At 39.5% G+C, this 19,754-nt stretch overlaps 2 protein-coding genes across 10 annotated transcripts; one reads left to right on the forward strand and one right to left on the reverse strand.

The window, feature by feature from the left end:
- The first annotated feature begins 10,908 nt into the window (after positions 1–10,908).
- LOC125185132 (Alcohol dehydrogenase transcription factor Myb/SANT-like family protein) lies at positions 10,909–12,999 on the forward strand. 9 transcript variants are annotated; one of them, XR_007170067.2, is made up of 4 exons: positions 10,909–12,163; positions 12,563–12,625; positions 12,696–12,778; positions 12,876–12,999. XR_007170067.2 is itself a non-coding variant. In XM_048081625.2 (2 exons), exon 1 carries the CDS (start codon positions 11,205–11,207, stop codon positions 12,126–12,128), a length of 924 nt encoding a protein of 307 aa, XP_047937582.1. In that variant the 5' UTR covers positions 10,909–11,204; the 3' UTR covers positions 12,129–12,163; positions 12,876–12,999. The 9 variants fall into 9 exon arrangements, 2 of the variants coding, with proteins under 2 accessions (XP_047937582.1, XP_088921696.1); XR_007170060.2 differs by having other exon boundaries at positions 10,911–12,235; XR_007170062.2 differs by having other exon boundaries at positions 10,911–12,235; positions 12,701–12,778.
- A 4,201-nt stretch (positions 13,000–17,200) lies between these two features.
- Positions 17,201–19,258, reverse strand: LOC125185386 (uncharacterized protein At1g28695-like). Its single transcript, XM_048081911.2, has 3 exons — positions 18,843–19,258; positions 18,403–18,780; positions 17,201–17,845 (listed from the first exon to the last, which is right to left on the reverse strand). Exons 1-3 carry the CDS (start codon positions 18,987–18,989, stop codon positions 17,348–17,350), a joined length of 1,023 nt encoding a protein of 340 aa, XP_047937868.1. The 5' UTR covers positions 18,990–19,258; the 3' UTR covers positions 17,201–17,347.
- Between the last annotated feature and the right edge of the window lie 496 nt (positions 19,259–19,754).

Raw genomic sequence — 19,754 nt, forward strand, 5'->3', positions numbered from 1 at the left:
ATATTGAACTCTCCCCATCCAAATCCGAAATTACAAGTAATCCGGGTTTCCGTTATTTATATTATTTATTTCCCGCGCTTAAGATATAAATGTCCATTAATTAATTAATGTCTACTATGTACTTAATTAATTAATATCTTATTAATTCCAAGAGTGGACTTAGCAAGAAACATTTATTTATTATTCATAGAGTAATAAAACTCCAACTGGCCAGTTTTCTGAATAATAAAACTTTGTTCGAGCTCCTCTTGAGGACATTATCAAACGAGACTCACCTCGCGCACGATTCAACATAATAGCAATCCTAGCACCACTAAATATTAATCACCACTACCTAATATATCAGGATTATTGGGTTGCGAAAAACCCGCACCATTTGATAAGTCAAAGTAGTGCATAATCAATACCGTATGCTCAATGCTAACATATATAGATTAAGAAATAGTGTTTTATCAAGACCTAGTCTTTCAGTAGATAGCATAAAGACATGTCTTGCTGTTAGATCCGTTCAGTGCTATACCACACCAATGTCATCTTATTTCAGTAAGGCTTAGAAATATGCAGACTGACATTGCAACCTTTCACGATAGGTAGTCTAAGCCTATATAGGTTGTGAAATTCTCCTTTTTCTTTTGCAAAGCATTGCATAGATCTGACCGTGTTACCTTAAAGTGGACGCCGCCCACAACCGGTCTACTAAGCAAAAGACTTAGACTTTGTTTGCTTCTTATACATTTAAATGTTTATAAAACATCTTATAAATGCACAAGCAAACACAATGTAATAATAATAGTGATTCTATTCGTGCGGAACTGCTCGAATAATACTGAATCGGGTTAAAAGTGGATTGTAGAGTTTTACGTATACAAGCAAGATTCTATTCGCGCGAAACTGCTCGAAACATGCTTTTCAGTATACCAAACCTAACAAGTTGTTCGGTGGTTGACTCTGATTCCTATTGACCCAGTTTCCTTGGTATCTATTCCCCCAGTTGTTCGGTCCTTCCTGATTTCTGCTAGGCCAGTTCTGCTGGAAGCTTGATCCTTCTTGATTCCTTCCGATCTAGTGAGGGTGGTTGTTTGGCCCTTCCTGATTTCTGTCGGGCCAATTCTGTTGATTTTCCACTGGATTAGGATGCTGGGGTGGAGGTTGCTGATTTCCATCACTCCATCTGAAGCAGGGGTTGTCCTTCCATGGTGCATCCTTGTTCCTCCATTGGTTCCAACTCGGGTTATGATTATTTTGAATCCAATTTTCCATAGCGTTCACCTGGGCTTGGTATTTTCCATCCCCTGACGGACCATAATAGAGTTGGAGCTGATTTTCTTCTTGACCTGGCGACTTCTCCTTTTCCTATGGTACAGGGGAATTTTTCTTTTCGATTGTGCTGAGAAGTGCCCTTTCCAGTCGATCTATTATGTCACTCACTCATTCTCCTTCCTGCTCTTGCACTGCATTCGCTGATCCCCATCTCAGAATAGCTCGCGGCTGATCGTATGCCTTTTTTGCGTCAATTAGTCGTTCTAGGATCTCTCTGGCCTCACTTACCTTTTTCTTAGTGAAATTCCCTCCACTTGAGGTGTTCATCAAATCTTTACAATCAGGATTCGCTCCCTCATAGGTAGCAAATTTCGGCTTCTATCATCCGATGGTTGGGGCAAGCGTCAAGCAGTGCCTTAAAACGCCCCCAGTATTGACTCATAGATTCATCGTAATCTTGTTTACACTCCAGGATCTCCTTCTTTAGGGCTTTGGTTTTGTTGGAAGGGAAGAAGTAGTTCAAGCAGACTAACTTAAAATCCCCCCATGTGCGGATAGAATCAGGTGGTAGCCTCAATAGCACGTAAAAGGTATTGCACGTAGGCGAAAGTCCTCCTTTGTTGCGTCGTTTGGTCTCTTCTAGATGCTACACAACTTGTTGAATTCCTTCAGGAACTCGTATGGGCACTCATTCCTTCGCCTAGAGAAATTTGGCAGGACACTGAGCACATTGGTTTTGATATCAATCGCCTTCTGATGCTGGGTCGTGACGATAGCCTAGAGATGCCCAAGGTTTTCGGTTCCGGCGGTTAACCGCAGAACCGTAACCGGCGGTTCTGAACCGGAACCGTGACTTTTTTCTTGAACCGGAACCGCCATATTTTGAACCGTGGGCCGGTTCCGGTTTCAAATTTTATGAACCGAAACCGTGCCGGAACCGTCGGTTCCAAACCGAAACCGTGAAAAACCGTCAAAAAACCGTGAAACGGAGCCGGAACCGCGAAAAACCGCCGGAAACCGGCGGTTCGGAACCGTGAAAACCCGTAAAAAATTACCGGAAAACCGCCGCCAATTTTCGAACCGAAATCGGAACCGTGAAATAGCCTCACGGTTTGGTTTTGGTTCCACATTTCCCGAAACCGAAACCGAAACCGAAATCGGCGGTTCCGAACTGGAACCGCCGGTTTATGAACCGTGGGCATGTCTACGATAGCCTGGACAGGTTCACCATTTAAGTGAGCCGTTAGTGAACCGATCTCCGGATCGTCATCTACTGCGTTGGCTATGTCTCCAACAGTTCCTTCCTCTGCTTCTACGGTCTGCTCGGGTTCTTTCTTGTCTATCGAGGTTGAGTCCTCGTCACTGTCTAAAGTCAAATTAGATGGGCCTCCTGTTGTTAGGCCTGATCTGGTGGTCACAGGGGCGAGAGTTTCCTTCGGCTGCCAGATGAGTTTTGATTCTTTCCACTCGGGCTCTTGATTCCAGCTGCCAAACTTAAAACTCCTGCTCATAAACTGAAAAGAAAAAGGAAAAAACAAACAATCAAAAATTATATACGCCAAATCACTCTAAACTCGAATGAAAAATACACCATTCCTCCCCGGCAACAGCGCCATTTGATGGTCAGGCTGAGAGCACAGTACATATCAATTAATTCATAATCCTCAGGTCAAGGGAATTCTCTAGATTGCAAAGTCTAGGAACTCAATAACCAAGATGACTACAGTCGTCGGACTAACCTTCAGCCTGCTGTCAAAGAAAATAATACCTCAACCCACTGCACTGTAACTAGCATAGAGAAGCATAGGTTGAACCCACATAGAGGAATAGGACGCGAGTGAGAGTTAAGATGACTTGGAACAGTTTGGCTGCTGCCACGCAAACTTGGGTTGAAAACTTAACTACTAGATTGGGGAAATGCAAATGATCTACTCTAACAGCTAGACCTAGGAAAAGAAAACATAATGAAAACATGCATAATGAAAACAGAGATCAAAACAGAGTAACACTTGAATAACGAAATTTACCAGACCTAGTGAACCATTTTTCTAAAAATAGCTAGACCGACGAAGAACAGACTGTGGAGACCATTATCCTAAAACAGAAATAGTACGAAATAAAGCTGCAAATCAGGTTCTAACTAACAACTAACTTCATCCTCTCCAACGATCCATGATCACATATGCAGAAAACAGAGTAAAACATCAAATCGGAACAGAGCATGTTGAATCAAACGATCAAATTACGATTAAACTATCTACTATCACTAGACGAGGTAAATGAGAAAACAGTAACTAAACTTCAAAATCCATGCAAATTTTCAACAGATCTAAAAATCGGATGCTTCATCCGCTCCGGATCCAAGCAATCCCCAACAAACTACAGAAAATTCCATCTTCAATCACTCCGATCTAACCAAATTCCTCTGATCAACTACAATTCCAGCCCAATTCAACTTCAACACAATAGATCAAGTGCGAAAAGCATCCTAAGTAAACATAAAATAGAGATCAACATGAATCAGAAACAAAACATAAACTTCCATAGCAAAATAATCCAGAATTCAACGGTGAAACGATCGTCGAGCTTCGAACAGCGAAGACTCGACTCAAGAGTAGCAAAAACAGAAATTAAAAGCAATTGTTTCTTCGCCTCGCATAGAGACGGTGGTACACAGACTAACTATCGATCAAGATTCGAACCTCCCCGAATTATCCCATGTGCAGTGTGTGTGTAGAGAAAATTGAAGCAGTGAGCTAAGAACTACAAGCTCGAGCGTGAAAAAAATCCTCCTTCATTTTGTATGCGCCTCCAGTATTTATAGACAGACGGCTTCTAGATCCTTCTTTGTATTCTCCATTTTGCCCCTTTGTCTTCGAAGCTCCCTTCGTCTTGTAAATTGTTGCTCTTTTGCTCCTTTTTCGCCCTTTCCTTCGCCCGGCAAATTTCTTCTCTTGTCCCTCGGGCTGGCGATTTTCTCTACACATCCTGACTTAAAACATTTATTAGACCCAGGAAATCATTGAATTTACCCTCATAACCAATGCATGAAATTGGCCTTATCAAGTACTTCCTCCGTTCCATAATAGTGGAGTCATTTTACTATTATAGTACGTTTTAAAGTAGTGGAGTCAATTTAATGGTATTAAAACATGCCATGTAATATATAAATAGCAGCAAGTATACAGAGTAGGAATAGTATAGCTAAAGGTCAGTACTGGATATCGATTACAGGAAAAACATTCACAAATTGGCTATCCTCTACTAAAACTCAATTACTATTTAGAAAACCGAAAGATTTTTGGATTTTAGAAAACAAAGAACAATTTGAAAGAAATAAACAACTGATTGCAAACAAATCACGGAGATAAAAGTATAGAGATAAGGGAATTCTAGGGATGTTCGTTCACAGTTATGGTTATACAAGTTCCAACTACAATACCCTAACACAGTGATTACTTTGATAGGACGAGTCACATAATGTTACATATTTAGGATTGACAACCCTAATGTTAGTAATCAACGTTTGTTTCGCATGAGCATAAACTAGGTGACTCGTCCTATCAAAGTAAGAACTGTGCTAGGGTATTGTAGTTGGAACTTGTATAACCATAACTGTGAACGCACATCCCTGGAATTCCTTTATCTCTATACTCTTATCTCCGTGATTTATTTGCAATCAGTTGTTTATTGCTTTCAAATTGTTCTTTGTTTTCTAAAATCCAAAAATCTTTCGGTTTTCCAAATAGTAATTGAGTTTTAGTAGAGGATAGTCAATTTGTGATTGTTTTCCCCGTGATCGATATCCGGTACTGACCTTTAGCTATACTATTCCTACTTTGTATACTTGCAGGTATTTATAGTGCTAATAAAAAGTGCATCACCTGTGAATTTAATTACACATGATAGAATAATCTAAAAATATAGTTTGTAGCCTTGTAGGGAAGTCATAAAGAACATAAGAACTAAAGCAAATAAAACTCAAATGTTGAATCCTTGTAGCCTTGATCTTCTCTTAATTTCTTCTTCAAAGCCTTGCACTATGAAGAACTCTCAAATTTATGCTTCGGAATTATGCAGCAAAAAGAAGATCCTTGTTGAAGAGGTTTGAGGGGGTATTTATAGCTGTTAAATCGCCCCTCAGTAATTAAGGAAAAAAGTGGCTAAGTTTGGTAAATCTTGGGAAGAAAGTAGGTAAAATATGTGCGCCGCGTTTTCCCAGCGGGCCGCTGCGGGTTGATCTGTAGCCTCTGTCTCTTGGATAGCGGTCACTACACTATGTTGCAGCAGTCGCTGTGAATAATCTCGTAGCTTCTGGATCTGTTGGAGCAGTCGCTGCGTACACCCCAGCGGTCGCTGGGCGTATTCTTTATTTCAGCACAACTTTCTCCGGAGCGGACCGCTACTGGCTCAGCAGTCGGTGGTCGCCAGCGGCCGTTGTATGGGTTGCAGCGGACCGCTGAGCGTCTCGAATGCTCCAAATTTTCAACTTCGACTTTTAGCTATCTTTTTAGGCTCAAATATGCACATTTCTCACAAAACACGTAAAAATACTAAAACAGATAAAATATGCAAATAATGGACGTGTAATGCAACTTTGACACTCAAAACGAATCAAATAATGGCATTTAAACAGTGCAAAATCCGAGCGTATCAGTGATAAGGGCAGAACATAGCAGGCTGAAAGAGAATCACCAGCAATGCTTGAAATCTTTGAAACGCCCTTCTAGTCATAAATTAAATAGTAAAATATATTAAAATTTCAAATGATAGTACTAGAAAATACTTCATCCATCTAAGGAGTGTCGAAACGGGTACCCGTGGATACCCGCACCCAACTTGCCGGGTACCCGTACCCAATATAACCCAAAAACGTAGTCCCGATACCCGACCCGCTACATATTGATTAATCCCGATACCCAAGTCGGGTATCCCGCACCCGAAGTTGCGGGTACCCGACCCCGACATGCCTATTTGTTTTTTATTTGTATGGAGTATTTTTAATGTTTATTTAATTGACACACTTCGAAAATCTAAATTGCAATGCAATGTTTATTTGTATATGTATAAGATATATGTGAGTACAGTGTACTACTGGCAGTATACAAATAATGGGTGTGTACTACTGCTGTATGCATAGTAATAGTATGCATTAACTATGAAAAACGCAAGAAATAGAATGGATAAAGGAAAATATACACTCATGACTCATTTGAACTCCGGCGCCGGCAGGTGAAGGGCGTTGCGGCGGCAGGTGGAAGGAGGAGGCGGGTAGAAATAGAATAAAAGAGAGGAGAGGAGTTTTAGAAAATAAACCATACCTAAACTAAAATGCTGAAATTAATTAATTAAAAACTAAAAACCCTTCATCCTATAATAATCGGGTGTAGCGGCTATTTAGGGTATACCCATGCGGGTATCGGGTATACCCGCACCACCAAAAATCTTGATACCCAACCCCGCCCCATTTCCCGCTATCACCCACTACCCGTTTCGATACCCCTAATCCATATAATTAAAAACAGACTACTAATTTTTCCTTCTATTGAGAATTTGAGATTAATCTCATTCTCTATTAACAATATTTTAATCACTTTTTATTTGTATCTCTCTTCTATTTTTTTCAATTATTCATTAAATTTCATATCATTTCAAAATGTGCTATTTTTATAAGAGAAAACAAGTATACATTTATCCTATATTTTAAATAATGACATGAAAATAAACACTCTATGTTTCCATAATCAAATGTGTATAGTCATGAAATTACCTTTAATGGGAAAAATACAATTTAAATTTTAAAAAAAAAGTCATTTAAAATTCAATGTTTTTAGATAATAATTTAGGAGAGACAAAGTGGTTAAGTAATTACTGAAATAAATTTCGTTTCATTTATTAGCCCTATGTTGACATATGGTCTGTCCGTTTCTAGACACACTATACAAAACAAGAGATTTTATTAAGAATGGAAATAATCAGGTGATGGAGGATGGATCCACTCATTCAAGTACGTATGATTTTAAGTTGACCAAATCTTGATCAAACTCTTGATGTATGTTATGAGTAGAATATCACATCACATGGAGTATTATTTAATGAAATGCGTGCTTTATTCCACCAAAACCAACTAATCATGCTAATGACAAAACGATTGAAAATAGAATTGGAAAAAGATTGTATAGTAAATAAAGTGTTGAACGTCATAAAAAAGGGTAGTACAATTTGCAAGAAGGTGTTGGCTAGCGACCGGCTAGCCGATTCGTCGCGTTGGCCGATCGGCTAGCCGAACCATTGGAGTCGGCGAGAGCGAAATCGGCGAGCGCTTCGGCGTAGGCTGGCCGATCGCTCAGCGCTGGCCGAAGCGCTGGCCGATTGGCTAGCCGCCATTGTGGCGGCCCGATCGGCCAGCGCCGATTTTAGTTTCATTTTCATTTGCACCACTTGTTTTAACGAGTTTTCATTAAACGTGATTTTCGTTTCATTTTCATTTGCACCACTTGTTTTAACGAGTTTTCTCTCTCTCTAACTTTCTGTACAAGAGCATCATCGAGCGATGGATCACAACAACGAGTCCAGTCCAGCGACGAGTGGATCTCAGACTCCCACGGTACCTGTGGGATCTGGATGGGGGCAGATGGGCCCGGGGTTTAACATCCCTTGGAATCAGATGATGGGGATGATGGCCGGTGCGTCGGGGGGGGCGCGGGGGGGTATGCCCGGGGGGATGCCGGGCGGCGGGCAGGGGAGCGGCGGACAGTCAGCGCCCGGGTGGGGGGGTATGCCCCAGATGCAGCAGCAGATGATGGGGATGATGTGGCAGGGCGGGATGCAGGGGGGGATGCAGCACGGTATGCATCCCGGGATGCAGGGGGGGTGCAGGGGTCACCGGGAGGGGACACGGTATATCGGCCCTCGCTTGATTTTTTGACGGCTTCGTCTCACACGTCGACCCCAGTGGAGACGCAGTTCACTGGCGATGACCTTCTGTCATTGCATGATATGGGGATCGATCTCGGGGATCCGGATACTACCGTTCCAGCGAGGCGGGCCGCGCCGAAGAAGAAGCCGAGGGGGAAGGCCAAGGCGGTCGGCGAGTCATCGCAGCCCGCTGTTGACGACACCCCTGGCCGGAGGAAGTGGACGGAGGATGAGTACGCCGGGGTGGCCAGGGGGTGGTTGGAGGTGTGCGACAATCCGCTGGTTGCGAACAACCAGCGGATCGTCAACATGTGGGCGAAGATTAGAGCTGCCTATAGGAGGCACTGCCCGCACGGGAAGGACTTCAGCGGGGAGGAGGTCCGGAAGGGGTGGGAGCGCACCAGGGCCGCGGTGGGCCGTTTTGCGAATTTGTACGCCAACGCCCTCCGTCAGCTCAGTAGTGGGCAGAATGAGGACGACGCCCGGAGGATCGCCGAGAGTCAGTTCCCCTTGGCGGGGAAGTATAAGGAGTTCACCTTCTGGGAGTGTTTCTTGTTGCTGAAGGACTCCGAGAAGTTCCGGGCGAGGTGCGACGCTGGGTGGCCGAAGAAGCAGCGACTGAACTATAGCGACGACTACAGCGGCAGCAGCGGCGGATCTCACGACCTCCCTCCGGATGCTGAGGAGTTTCCATCCCCTCCTTCATTTACTGGTCGCCCCCGCCCGGTTGGACAGAAGCGGGCGCAGCGGGCTGCGAGGGGCGGATCCCCCCTATCGCCCCGCGAGGTCCAGTCCTCCGCCCTCCCACCCGCCCCACTCGAGTACACTCTCCATTCGCGTAACCATACGCGGGATCAGATGTACAAGGTCTTGCAAAAGTGGAGAACCGCCACTGACCCCACGGAGAAGATGTTTCTTCACGAGATGCTCGAGAGCATGCGGGCTGATTTGAAAATCGCGAGGGCACGGCTAGCGGGTTCCGACGTGGGCTCAGAGACCACAGGCGGCGGCAGCGGCGGTGGCGGCGACGGCGACGGCGAGGACGACGGCGACGGCGACGGTGATGAGGAGTAGAGAGTGGCGGGGCTCGTGTGTTGAAGCCCTTTTTTTAAAAAAAAAAAATCATGTACTCCCTCCGTCCCATAAAAGTTGAGTCGTATTCCTTTTTAGTCCGTCCCAACAAAGTTGAGTCATTTCCTTTTTTAACTAAAGACAAAACATCTAATCACTCTTATTTCATTCCATCATTTACTTTACTCTCTCTTATCTTTCCTACTTTTTTCATCTCTCCTATTTATTTAATATAAATTCTTAATCTCCGTGCCCAAAAGTTTTGTCTCAACTTTTATGGGACGGAGGGAGTACTTTTTTTTTAAAATCTTTGTACTTTTTTTTAATGGAATGGATTATTTTTCCCGTATATGTCTCGTAAATTTAATTCTGTATTTTAATCGTAATTTTAATTCCGTAAATGTAGTATATTTTGAATTATTTTTATTGCGGCTGGCCTATGGCTGGCCTAAATCTGATGTGGCAGGTGGATTTTTTAGTGTTGCTGACGTGGCAGGAGAGAGAATGGCTGGCCTATTGCTGGCCTATGCACCATTGGAGATGCTCTAAGAGTGACCTGATTTGGATCAGGGCTGGGGCACAAAGGCGGCTCTTGTTGTTGTTGTAATCCCTAATGAGAGGCATCATCACGGATAACAAAGTTAGACAAGATGCAATTGCCACCGTACATATATCATATGTAGCCGTCAACTCAAACAGTAGCAATACTCCAAGCTCAAACTGTTGAAGTTGTTTTTCTAAGAGAATAGAGAAAGAGGAAAAGTCGACAGTTGAGAATTAGTTAAGTGTGATATTTTTACTTAGTTTAACTAGAGTGTGAATAAGGATCAACGCTTGTCGGTGATATTCAATCAATTAAAAGTTCCTTTCTCTTTTTCCTTCAAGTTTGTGTGGTTTATTGTTTGGTGATTGTATCATATAGTTTCAACACAAACTGCAGGGGAAATCCGTGTATCAGAAAATTGATTAAATAACCCCATGGTGTTGAATACCAGAAATAGGTCGTACGACACATATCTGTCGATCCCCATCACCGCTTGTTTGGCCAGACGCCCCCGCATGGTACGTTGCTGTCACAATCAGCACAGCAACGATACTCTTGCCTTGCTTGTAGTTGTATATTCCTTTGTCTTGTCGTACTTGAAGTAGTCCTGCAGCTTCTGAGAGGCATATCTTGAACGGGCACCGGAGACTGGTTTGTAGAATCTCCTCTATGTCGCTGGGAGTATGTACCAAATGCTTTGTTCTAGCCTATTTTTTGTTAACTTGCCTAATCATAATCATCAAACACCTGCAACCTAACTTCTTTGTTATCTTCCTTTAATGAAATAACACCATTCTTGACAATTATACATCCACTATATTGTGAGTTATATAGGAAAAGATAAAGGTGAGAATTGAGATAATATTTAAACAATTGTGATTGGCCGGATCATTTTATAAATTAAATTATATTTCTGACGTTCACCACCAACAATTAGTAGCCAGCTATACAAGTTTTTAATATAAAATTGATAAATCTAAGATGACTACTGTATTGGACCATCGAAAACACCCATAAATTTTCCAAGTTAAATAAATTAAACTCCATCGGTTGTTAAAAGAAATTACTCTTTATTAGGGTTGGCACATAAAAGGGCCCCCAAATTTTGAAATTTGGAAGTGGAGAGAAAAAATTCAAAGGAAGAAAACCCCACGCGGCGAGGCCTGTGGTAGCGCGCACGATAACACCTGCCCATCCACCACCGAAATGGCGCACGATAGCATGCCCCTCCCTAAGCCGTGGCCTCTCATCTCATCTCAATCTCATCTTTCTAGATCCTCCAAGTCAGCCCCCCCCCGTCTGCCGCCCCCTTTAACAACCCTACCCCACCGCCCTCCTCTCCCTTTCATTATGCTACAACCACCACTCCCTCCCCTCCTCCTCCTCCTCCTCTCAGATCTCCCTCCGCATCATGGCCGACGACTCCCACACCCGCACGCCCTCCGCCTCCCGCCGCCTTCCCCCTCCCTGCTGGTCCCCCGATGAGACCGTCGCCCTAATCGAAGCCTACAGAGACAAGTGGTACTCCCTCCGCCGCGGCAACCTCAAGGCCACCCACTGGCAAGAAGTCGCCGATGACGTCGCCGCCAGGTGCCCCGCAGGCCTCCCCAAGACCCCCGTCCAGTGCCGCCATAAGATGGAGAAGCTCCGGAAGAGGTACCGCTCCGAGATCCAGCGCGCCGCCGCGCACCGATTCAATTCCTCGTGGGCCCACTTCCAGAGCATGTGTTCCATGGAGAAAGGCCCCAATCCCGCCCCTTCCTCCTCCGACGACGATTACAATAACAATAGCATCAGAAGGGTGAACGATTTGTATAATTCCAATCAGAAAGGAGCCTACGGTGGCCAATTGAATGAGAATAATGGTGCGGGGAGCGGTTTCCGGATCAAGATCCCGGGCCGGGCTACACAGGGACCTACTGTGGCCAAGGTTTATTCGAAATTCGATGAGATGGGTGGTTCAAACCCTATTTACCATAACCCTAGGTTTACGAATTATGCTGCGGGTGTGAATGGGGCTGCCTCGACCAAGATTTCTAGGGATGGCTTTGTTGGTGCGGGGCAAATTAGGAAGAGGGCTGATGAAATGCCAAAAAAGAGGGATGGTTTGAGTGAGCTAGTTGCTGCAATTCATGGTTTGGGGGAGGGTTTTATGAGGATGGAGAAGGCTAAGATGGATATGGTGAAGCAAATTGAGGAGATGCGGATGGAGATGGAGTTGAAGAGGACGGAGATGTTGCTTGACTCAGAGCAGAGGATTGTCGAGGCGTTTGCTCAGGCGAAATCCGAGAGAAGTGCAAAACGGGCCAAAAGGAATTCGACTACACCTGATTGACATCAAGAATTGGAGTATTGGAATTTCTGTGTAATGTGGGTTTGGAACCAACACAATCTGCTACTTTAGTGCTAGCTTGCTCTCCATGTAGCTTGATTTGCATTTTGGTAAATTTATTCTTGAAAAAACTCTATGCTCCTCATTGAACTTGTAAATTTGAATTTTTCACTGTTTTGTTTGGATAAATTCATCATGCAATAGTTTCCATTTTTCTCAAACTTTACTTCTAATTTCTCTGTATGAGTATTTGCTGATATAAGGAATGATCTTAGAGTGAAGATGAGTCATGGATTCAATCTTGCTCCAAGCTTTTGTCTATCTGGATGAATGAGCACTGTAGTTCTTCCTGTTTCAATTGTGATTGTTTCAAATGGTTTTTTTCAATGTTGGAACTTTTCTTGAATTGCATTCTTGAGTTGATTTGGTGTTTTTAGTTTTCTGTTGGTAGGTTTTGTATTGGTAAAAGGAAGTGGTTGGTTATAGCCCTGTTTGGTCTGGTAAGAAGGGCTTTGTATATTGTGTATGCCCTGTATAATTGGAAATAAGATTTTCATCTTTGATGCTCAGTTTAGAGTTTTTCTTGGACATCAACTCTTGCTTGAGCTGAGGCATTTTGAATGTTGGTTGCTGTGGTGCACTGCTGGTTTCAGGTTTATCAAATTATTTTGCTGAGTATATCAAGGTTTCTTATTGAGTTTGTGAAGAATGTGATTGCAAATTTACAACTGCCTATTTGCAAAATTGCAGACACAGAGATACAAGAAGGGGAGCAGTTTTGTCAATACAAAAATGGACAGGAATGATTGAAATTGTATGAAATATCACTAGATTTGATTAATTTCTAGTGCAATTTACAAAATTCGTTAACTAAGCATTTGGGCTTTGTTTTTATTAGTTTAGTTGGGCTTTCTTACATTAGCCACTTGAGCCCACTTTAGACAAACTTAATTAGGGTTTATAAGTTATAATCAAATGCCTCAAATTATTGTTTCTATATATAAATTATGAAATAGATGTTTCTAGAGATGTCAATCTAGTCCGAAACTCGCGGGTCGACCCGAATAATCCGGTAAAATCATAGGGTTAGGGCCAGAAAATCTCAACCCAAATACAAAATAGGGCTACACGGGCTGACCCGTTCGGGTCAGCGGATTATGCGGGCTAGCCCGGGTGGGTTGCGGGTTAGCCCATGGGTTGAGCATTTAAAATAAAAATATAATTAAAATTTTGGGTTATATACTTATATGAAGTATATATGGTAATTACAATATTAAAAAAACAGCGTTAATATGAAGTATATGTGGTAATTACAATATTAAAAGCAAAATTGTTATGAAGTATATATGTTAATTATGTATTCTCTCTCAAATTGAAAGTTAGGGTCATATGGAATATAGATGTTATTGATATTTACTCATATTAAATGCCGCATTACGTCTTTCCTCTCAAAGAGAATGATCCGGTCGAAGCTTCAAAAGTTATTTGATGTAGAAGAATGTCATTCAATTTCATAGAAGTTATTTTCTACACTCTACTATCTATACTATCTTTTTTAACTACTTAGAATTTATTTTCTGGGTATATAATTAAGAAAGCCATTCAACTCCTTTTAAATGCATGATTTCCATTTAATTGTAGTCAGATTCACGTGTTCTACTAATTAGCAATATGTTTATGAATATTGTTTCAATTTTCAATTGTTATTATTTTATTTATCTTGATCATTTTGATAATACTTTACTATTTGTGATAATTTGTAGATTTTTTTTATAAGTTAGAATATTGAATCGAATAGAAAGTAACACATAAAATCACGTTTGGTCCGAATAGCCCGTGGGTTAGCTCGAAACCCGAAAATTTAGGGTTAGGGCCGAAAATTTATAGCCCGAAAAATTCACAACCCGAATAACCCGCACCCAAATAGCCCGACAACCCGAGTGGATTGGCCCGAACCCGAGCGGGTTAGCCCAATTGACATCCCTAGATGTTTCTACAAACACGAAAATATGGATCCTTATATTTCAGCTTTCCTATTTCAAATCATGGATTAAATATTTTAAACTACACATATTTATGAACATGTAAAATGGAAGACTAAATAATTTTTCCCAATAATATATACTCCCTCCGTTCCATAGTAATGGAGGAGTTTCTTTTCGGCACGGAGATTAAAAAAAATTGTATTAAGTGAGTTAAATAAAGGGAGAGTAAAGTGGAAAATGAAAAAGGTAGAGAGATGAAGGTAAGAGAGTATAAAGTAGGTGTGAAAAAATTGGTTGACTTTTTTCTAAAAAGGAAAATGACTATATTATTATGGAACGTACCAAAATGGTAAAATGACTCTATTATTATGGAACGGAAGGAGTATGTACTAATAATTTAATCTTCAATGGAACTTATTAAGGATGAATTTTGAAATCTATCTATACATATATAAAAGGCGAGTTTTGGCCTTTTTTTGAAATATTTATATGTTTTGTCCTTATTTTGAAATATTTATTAGTTATGAACCAATTTAAATATTTAAATTAACTCTCATGAATATTTATTTAGATATTTTAATGAGCATTTGACTAATTCTTAAAGCACTACAATGACTCATTGGTGGTTACAAATATTTAAATAGAATAATGAGCGTTTAACAAATTTTGTAACCTATATTGTCTTGATCTTATGATTTATGATGTTTTAATTCCATGATCTCTCATGTAGTACTAATTTTGTACCTATAAAAGGTATAGAGTTGTGGATGAAATACACACTAACAAAATATTCTCCATTCTCTCTCGAGCTCTCAACATTTTATTGCACATTTTAGGATCATTGTTTTGCTCGATTTTGGAGCCCCATCAAGTTTATAGGTGTCTAGCAGGTTTGAGATGTTATATATATTAGGAGGAAGTCGTTTCATATTTGGGGAAAATATGTCAATTCGAGAGCACTAAACGTGATGTAATTTGTCTTGCGGAAAGAGGATTTTTCTTGACTGATTTTCATTGTAATTTCCATTTCATTTTTTTTTCTTTGATCGTGTAAATGATTCTAGAATTTTATCCCAATATTTCTTACAGTTCTTAGAGATGGAAGAATTGTCACATCCTTAACTCAAACATACATAGTATTTATCTTCATCTTTACACAATTTATTATTTTTAGTAGAGAAATATAAAGGACAGTTTTAAACATATTTTTAAAAAATGTCAACACTTAATATAGTCTCTTTAGCATTGTCCAAATAATTATGTTTGTCTTAATTCCAGTTTAAATATGTTTAATTTAATGTCTTTAGGTATAAAATGAATTGAGGAGTATATATTTATTGAATTTTTATTATATGGTAGTATATTTTTCTATTTTAAATCTTATATAATTACATTGTTTCTTATTTTAATTAATCAATTAATAATTTAAAATTGTATGACAAAAAATTATTCTGTCGTACATTCGCACGTGGGTTAACACTAGTAAGTATAATGGAAGACAAATGGAGAAATGATGTCTTAGATGTATTTAATGAGAATTTTTTAGAAAACGATAACGAGACTATTTTTCGACAATTTGAAGATCCATCATCGGAAACAATTACTACCATCTAATTTCTCGTAAAGATTGCAAAAACGCCATATATACAATTAAATATATGAATACTATTATCATTTTAAAATTTAGCATCAACTTATTTAAATTTTCTTGTTCCACCTGTATACCATACTAATAAATTTAGACACGTACTCTCTCCGTCTCACATTTGGAGTCACTTATTGTTATGGCTCGGATTTTAAGAAAGAGTTGAAGTGTGTAATAAATGGAGTGAAATGGTGGAGTGTGTAATAAATGAAGTGAGGTGGTAGAGTGTGTAATAAATGAAGTGAAATGGTGGAGTTGGTTGAAGGTGGGTCCCTTTTGACTTTTGATTTTTGTTTTGATTTATTTTAATGTAGATAATGGCATTTTTATGTAATTTTGATGAAGAATTGAGTAAAATTGTATGACCAAATATGAAAAATTTTAAAAGTGACTCTTAAACTGAGATAGATTTTTATGACAAAAAGTGACTCTTAATCTGAGACGGAGGGATCAGCAAATTTGGTAATGTTTTCCAACAATTTACCTTTATAATAACTTAAAAGTTTTTGGGCTAGTGACACTTTGTATCCGCTCCATCTGTCGCGGTGAGTGTTGGTATCAAATTCAATAGATTGTAATTTGTCCCCAGTCAAAAAACAACTTTTCATTCTTGAAATGCAATTTTGGCCACTAGATGAAAAAGTAATGGCTTTTGTGGAAAATGTTGATTGAAAGACTTTCCACTTAATTCCATATGCGTATTTCATGGTAGTTGCATTGAAAAGAAAATACATCCCCATGGCCCATATTCAATAACCATATAATTTTTCCATTTTCCATTTTCCATTTTCCATTTTTCATCATCTATATTCTATTTGGTACCGAAGTCCAGAATTGTTGTGTCCACTCATAAACTAATCCCAAATCTTATTTACTGATATTCTATTACACAAAATCTAAGAATCCAACAAGTACTAGTAGTATTTTATGTCATGTCGTAATTCAGTAAATTCCTTTTTTTAGATACAAATTGTTACTCTGTTCATCCCTTAAAATTCGTTACACTTCTATTCTGCACTCATTTTGCAATTATAATAATAAATTGTTAGAGTGGAAGGAAAGGTAAAGTAAAAGGGAGAATAATATGGAAAAAAGTCTTAACTAAATTATTCTCTCACTTGCTTTATATTATCTCCACTCTAACTATTATTTTTATAAAACAAGTGCATAAAAAACAAACTTTCATGGAGGGAGTACTAAGAATTGCTACTTTTCAGCAATACGTGACTTTTATTTTATTGAATGCTTCTAATTTAATTAGTTGACAGAAATTACACATTAATTGTTTCATATAAAAGCTATACAGTGCATTTTACTCATAAAAGGGACAGGTTTCTTTTATGCACAAAATTCAACGTCAATAAAATTGAGATCTTAAAACTAACGTAGTGTATTTTAATTAGTCCAATCTAGTAGCTAGGCCCCCCACATAAAAACTCTTCAAGTACATCCTCAATCTGATTAATTGTATTCAATTAAATCTAACCCTCTATTACATTACAGTACATTACGTTTATTTATATGATCATGTGATAATACTAATGAAACATAATTCGACATTCACATAGAAACAAAAAGGAGCAATTAAAGCATTATCTCTCCCAAGAATTTGCACAAGCTGCATGTGGTGACCATTTAAAGTCGCTGCTACTATTACCCGCATTGAACCTCTTCCAATCCATTAAAACGGCCTTCAAATCCACGATTTTGGCTTTAATAGTGCGACAACAATTTGCATGAATAGTGATCACGGATCCAATACTTTGGCTATCGTTGCAAAATCCACTGAAATATTGCGTTTCGAGAAATCTTGCACTTATGTTGAACTCTCTTAGTGCACCCATGTCTTTAATTAGCATCTGCAGCACGTCTTGCTCTTTCATCCCCGTCGAATTCGACTTCATACCGTACCATTTTTTAAAAAGCGACGTCGTTTTGTTGCTCGATCGGATCGTGTAGAATCCCGTGTTGATTGGATTTTCTTCTGAGAACGGATTGCCGTTGAACATATCGGTGCTTATTTGCAAGTCAAACTTCCCGTTCTTTTTTAGTCTCGCCAAAGGATCCCTAACCCATATAACATCAACATCCTGCAATAAATAAAGGTAAAATTACCAAAAATATCATGAAATTTAGTCAAACTCTGCCTGTTTTTTAATTTTGAAAATCAACCAAAAAGTTCAGAAATTTTGAAATACTAGTTCTCAACCATCCCCATGGTGGAAAATTCTAATCGTCCATGTATAATATATTGTTCATATGAGTAGTAATTTTTAACCAAATTAACGATACCATTTTCTTTATGTATAGAAGATATTAATTCACCGGCGACATCCACATACGACTTTTCGGCTGCTATATACGATGCAGTTTCAAAAAAAAAATCATCATGCGATAATTGATAACAAAGCCAAACTTCATGGTTTTTCTGACTCATTTTCAAACTTCATGATTTTTTAACAATTCGTCCATAAATAAACGCGCCCATTAAATATTTTTCATAATTAGAGGGATTAGGAAAAATTGTGAGACAAAGGATCCGAAATAAGTGTGACTTATAAGAAAATTTTAGAATTTGTAGATTTGTTTTTAGATAATAACTAGATTAAGACATACAAAGGTGAAATATTAAGGAAGGAAAACGTACGGTGAATATGAAGTTGTAACCTCTATGGAGAACTTCAAGGAGAAATGCAGTCCTCCTCCACATCATCTCTATAAACTCTCCCGACATGTATAACTTCTCACTGGAGAAACCACCGCCGCCGGCCACCAGCAAGTAACAGTTCAAGCGGCGGAAGAGACACCTCTCATGTGCAGCCTTATCCATGGAAACCACCACGAGGTGGCGGAGGAGCGGCCGCGTCCTCTCTCCCACCCAAAAACCCTCAAGAAATAGATCGAACATCGAGGGGTAATCGCTCTCCACGTAGGCCTCGTTGATCACGGCCACGATCACCGTCTTGTCCGCCGTTGAAGCCCTCGCCAGAGCTATTCCGAGCTCATCTCGTGGCAACCATGATGACTATGTAAAATGCATCGAAATTAATTAATGAATATAATTGCATTAGCTAGAAAAAAACTCACCCAGTTGGAATCGGTAGAAGAGTATTTGTCTGTATAAAATAAGAGGGAGTTGTTGGTTAGCTCTTCACGATAATAGAAAAGTGTGATTGTTGCTACAAATATTGAAAGGATCATTGCCAAATTTTTGTTACTAAGGTGGCACTCCATATTTCCAGAATTTTTCACCAGTTATTTTGATTTTTATTTTGGATGAAATGGCTAGAGTGAAGTCACAAAATAGTTTGGTAAGGAAGTACGATTTTTTTTTTCTTAATGAATTCAACTTCTCTATATTTCGGATCTCATTCCTCATTTAGAACTACTAGTTGACCTTACATATACATAAATAAATATAGTAGTACTAATAAATAATGGTCGTTGCGATACTTATAATATCTGTCAGGCAAATCAAATAAAATTAAAAAAGGCTATATAGGCATAGTAAACAGGTATTGATTCAAGTTACAATATTTAAATAAGTAGTTATTCGAGAAAAAAACACTAATCTATCTCATGAAAAGGGAGTATCGCCAAAACTTAAAGTTGTTTGTTAAATTATTTTATTGGATAAGCTAAAACCTAAGACAAACATAGACCACTCTATTCATCAATTGCGCCCAAGGAAATTAATAGATGGGGGGCTGGCATTAACTAAGACAAACATATAGACTACTCAAAACACATCTCATGATCCAAACTTATGAATAAAAAAAAATTACTCCATCTGGTCCCCTTTTAATTATCTCAATTTGCCATTTTTCGCCCGGTCCCCTTTTAATTATCTCAATTTGCGATTTTTCGCCCGATCCCCATTAATTGTCTCACAAAATAATACTCCCTCCGTCCCTGAAGATGACTCACTTTCCTTTTTAGTTTGTCCCAACTTAGATGACCCATTACTTAAAATGGAAACATCTTTATCTCTACTTTATT

This window comes from Salvia hispanica, chromosome 1 (assembly GCF_029641045.1).
Source record: "Salvia hispanica isolate PSC_SH4W2 chromosome 1, Shi_PSC_v1, whole genome shotgun sequence".
In the NCBI taxonomy this organism is placed as follows: domain Eukaryota; kingdom Viridiplantae; phylum Streptophyta; class Magnoliopsida; order Lamiales; family Lamiaceae; genus Salvia; species Salvia hispanica.

Bases quoted from the DNA above. Each gene is read 5' to 3' on its own strand.
- LOC125185132 (XM_048081625.2), top strand. From the start codon at position 11,205: ATGGCCGACGACTCCCACACCCGCACGCCCTCCGCCTCCCGCCGCCTT.
- LOC125185386 (XM_048081911.2), bottom strand. From the start codon at position 18,989: ATGGAGTGCCACCTTAGTAACAAAAATTTGGCAATGATCCTTTCAATA. The intron at 18,781-18,842 runs GTGAGTTTTTTT...CATTTTACATAG, and splicing joins CTTCTACCGATTCCAACTGG to TCATCATGGTTGCCACGAGA. The intron at 17,846-18,402 runs GTACGTTTTCCT...TATTTATTGCAG, and splicing joins GTTACAACTTCATATTCACC to GATGTTGATGTTATATGGGT.